General features: G+C 35.3%; 1 protein-coding gene across 1 annotated transcript; it reads left to right on the top strand.

The window, feature by feature from the left end:
• The first annotated feature begins 257 nt into the window (after positions 1-257).
• On the top strand, positions 258-860 carry LOC107718777 (E3 ubiquitin/ISG15 ligase TRIM25-like). The gene has a single exon (XM_016526004.1). It carries the CDS (start codon positions 258-260, stop codon positions 858-860), a length of 603 nt encoding a protein of 200 aa, XP_016381490.1.
• The last annotated feature ends 3,042 nt before the right edge of the window (positions 861-3,902 follow it).

Below are 3,902 nucleotides of genomic sequence, written 5' to 3'. Positions count from 1 at the left end.
CAGTAAGTCCTTTCTCCCTTTGCACTGGTAAATTTTATTATTGTAAGTGCATTTCTCACAAATGTTGGAAAATCAAAAGTTAGTACACAACTGTTTATTGACCCTAGTGAACTATTGCTTTGGACTTTGTTTAATGTGCAGCAAAATACAGGTATGAACATCTTACAGACACACCTGTTTGGCACTTCCCTTAAACACAAAACCAGGAAACTAGTGTGGTACGTGTTGTCAAGCCGTCATCATCAACATGTACTGAAATGGCAGAAGCTAATATTTCTGTGAGCCGGGAACAGTTCAGCTGTTCGATCTGTTTAGATCTACTGAACGATCCAGTGACCATCCCCTGTGGACACAGTTACTGTATGAACTGTATTAGACGCCACTGGGATGAAAATGCTTGTGGGAGAGAATACAGCTGTCCTCAGTGCAGACAGACCTTCACTCCAAGACCTGTATTAGGGAAAAATGTGGAGGTTGCTGAAATGGTGGAGAAACTTAGGAGGACAGGACTCCAGACCACTCCCCAGCCTGCTCGAGTTTCTCACACTGAAGCTGGACCTGGAGATGTGAAGTGTGATGTCTGTACGGGCAGAAAATATAAAGCCATCAAATCTTGTCTGTTGTGTCTGAACTCTTTCTGTCAAATTCACTTTCAACAACATGAGAATGCCTTTGAAAGTGAGAGACACTGTTTGATTGATGCCACTGAGCAACTCCAGGAGATGATCTGTCCAATACACAATGAGCTTTTGGAGATTTTCTGTCATACTGACCAGATGAGTATTTGTATGCGGTGTACGATGGATAACCACAAAAATCATGATGTGACATCAGGAACAGAGAGAATTAATCAGGTATGAATTAGAAACATGTAATGCAAATGCCTGGCCATCGCATGCATGTTGCTTTCGGTTTTGAATTGCTTGCCAACCCATTTCAACAAAGTTGATCCATTAATGTGTAAAGTATGATTATGGCTTGCAAACCGTTCATTACAAATGTTTTGCCTTTTGTAATAATAGGCCTATGCATTTTTACATTTACAAAAATCTAAAAGATACAGTTAACAGATCTTAGTCAGGTTATCACCATATTTAATTTTTGACAGGAATGAAAACGAGGCTGTAGGGAAAAGAAGTACAGTGTTCAATGGAGTGTACTGCTGTTTAACAATATGCCAATTGTTCAGCTGACGAAACGTCTTTCCGGAAAGAAAAAAAAAACAACTTTACGTAGACAAAAACTCAGTAAAACAGTTTGAAAGTTGCGAGTTGTGAAAATTACGTGATCTAGGACCTTTATACAGTGTGTGCCATTGTAACTGTTTTAATTTTGGTGTGCATTGCAGTTGGAAACTTGGAAAAAAATTTATGGAAAAGAATACCTAGAATGCCTACTGGGATGTTTGAGTGGAGTGGGAGAGCTGGTGTGGGTGTATCATTGGCCTATCAGAGCATCTGCAGGAAGGGAAATGGGGATGAGAGTAAATTTGGATGTAATGATCAGTCTATGAGTTTGTACTGCTCCCCTTCCAAATACACATTCTGGGACAGTAACAAAATGACTAAACTATATGTAAACACTTCTAAATTGAAGACTTCTAGATTAGCAGTGGATTACAGTGCTGAATTTGTGTTCTTTTTCAGCATCTCTGACTAAATGAAACTCATCTATATAGTCCACACCACATTCACTCAGCCCATCTATCCTGGGTTTAGGGTTTATTGTGGATCATCAGTGAAACTGTGTGATCCAGTAATGAACTGTACATTATTTTAAGAAAGATGTGAGATTCAATGTGATGTTATGGTATTTCTTATTTTTCTGTCAATAAACCAAAATAAATAAATAAATAAAAAAGAGAGAGCAGACAAAGAGAGAAATGTAGATTCCAAAATAGGTGTTCTAAAAAAATATTAAGCAGCACAACTGTTTCCAACATTGATAATAAATCAGCATATTAGAATGATTTTTGAAGGATCATGTGACACTAAAGACTGGCGTAATGGCTGATGAAAATTCAGCTTTGTATCACAGAGGTAAATTATATTTAAGTATATCTAAGTTAAGTATATAAAAAAAAAACATTGTTTTAAATTGTAAAAGCATTTCAAAATATTATTTGATCAAACAAATGCAGCCTTGATGAGCATAAGAGACTTCTTAAAAAAACATTAAAAATGTTACTGATCCCAAACTTTTGAATAGCAGTGTATATAAAGAGTCAATAGTTAAACTATTTTTTAAATGTATTTCTATAGTTGTTACAGACAATGTCACCGTGTTAGCAGCATGCTAACAAACTCAAATCAATTGTGAGTAGAGACTTACAAGCACTTTGTATGATGAGCATTTGTGTGCACATTGTTGCCTATGTTTCAAATCAGATACGATGTTCCATTTCAGTTATGAAAGGCAGAAAGTGCCTTAGAAAACAACCATTATAGGATATCTGTACACACAGGACTTGGGCAAAATTTAAGCAACCTAGTGAGATGTATCTCAAGAAAGACAAAATGTATATTACATTAAAGAATAATAAATCAAGTTCTGGGAAAGTCATTTTGTGTGTCTTTCTAAAACTTTTAAATTGATTCCAGGTCCCTTCTACATGACCTATAACATCAATAGCATTTGCAAATAACCAAAGAACACTCACAGCTAAGATATTTTTCACTCTTTCGTTTTCAAAGTGATTATTTTTCTACAGATTACATCAAGTGGTGACAATTAAGTCCGTATCAAGTGTGCCACACAAGTCCTGAAAAGTAAAGTATTTTGATTGCTATCTGGTGGCTGGCTGAAGTATAGGTCATAAACTCCTCTCTCTCCATGTAAATGAATGGGACATATGCAAAAAATTTCAAATTACGCTTCAAATTCATTTATAAAATTAAACTTATTGTTCTTGTAATGTTGCATACATTTAGCTCATGACAGCTGTTCTTTTAATTCAAGTTATAATTCTGATACAATACTTACATTGCAGAATTAAAGCTAGAATAGGCAGTTTCTGCGCTACTAGTGTCGCCTAGCAGAACTACAAAAATAAAGCATGTTTTCAACCTTTGCAAATGCCCCCTTTCGCGCATCTCCCTCATCTCAAACATCACAAACACAGCTCTTACATATTTTTAGATGAAAAAACAGGCTGTAAAAAGATCAAATTAATAAATTATTATGACTTATTTAAAGATTTGTTTTATTTGTGAATTAATGCAAACAATTTGTAAAAATATACAGTATGTGCTGCTTATAGACACCAGATAGATAATGATTCATGCAACAGATGGTCATTTTCACAAAACAGATAAATATAATTAAAAACACAGAGAAATACAAACACTGATGAGTGTTTGTAAAAAAGTGCCGAAACCAGTCAAGTACAGTACCTCTAATACCAATGCAGTGCTCCAAGTGAGACAGCAGAATACCATGGTCAAAATTTGATTTGTTTCGAAAAAGTGGTTCGGAGCGCGTATCAAACTGCCAAAGTCAAGTGATTTCAGTAAAAGAGGCTTCGTTACGTCATAACTGTTTCAAAACGTTTCGAAATTTCAGTAGTTTGCCGACAGGGGGCGATGATCTCTGTGAACCCGTGAATCATGTCAGTTCAATAAGCTCTCCCTCTAGCGGTGAACCACTGAACCAAAAACTTTTTGTTTTTATACGATCTGATCAGTTTGATCAATCAATTTGTAGACATTCTTAACGAGACATTTGTGTAATTAAAAGGATGGGAAGTAGTTAATAGTCTATTATTGTCCTGTTTGGACAATCCCTGCAAATTAATATGAAATATAAAAAAACACATATTATACAGACACTTCTTATTTAATGGTATGTATTATACTTTAAAGGGGTCATATGATGTTGCTAAAAAGAACATTATTTGGTGTATT

Source organism: Sinocyclocheilus rhinocerous, unplaced genomic scaffold (assembly GCF_001515625.1).
Source record: "Sinocyclocheilus rhinocerous isolate Xijiao unplaced genomic scaffold, SAMN03320098_v1.1 scaffold1655, whole genome shotgun sequence".
Classification (NCBI taxonomy): Eukaryota; Metazoa; Chordata; class Actinopteri; order Cypriniformes; family Cyprinidae; genus Sinocyclocheilus; species Sinocyclocheilus rhinocerous.
The sequence above is the reverse complement of the archived record's forward strand: the minus strand, read 5'-3'. Positions and strand labels throughout refer to the sequence as shown.

Bases quoted from the DNA above. Each gene is read 5' to 3' on its own strand.
- LOC107718777 (XM_016526004.1), top strand. From the start codon at position 258: ATGGCAGAAGCTAATATTTCTGTGAGCCGGGAACAGTTCAGCTGTTCG.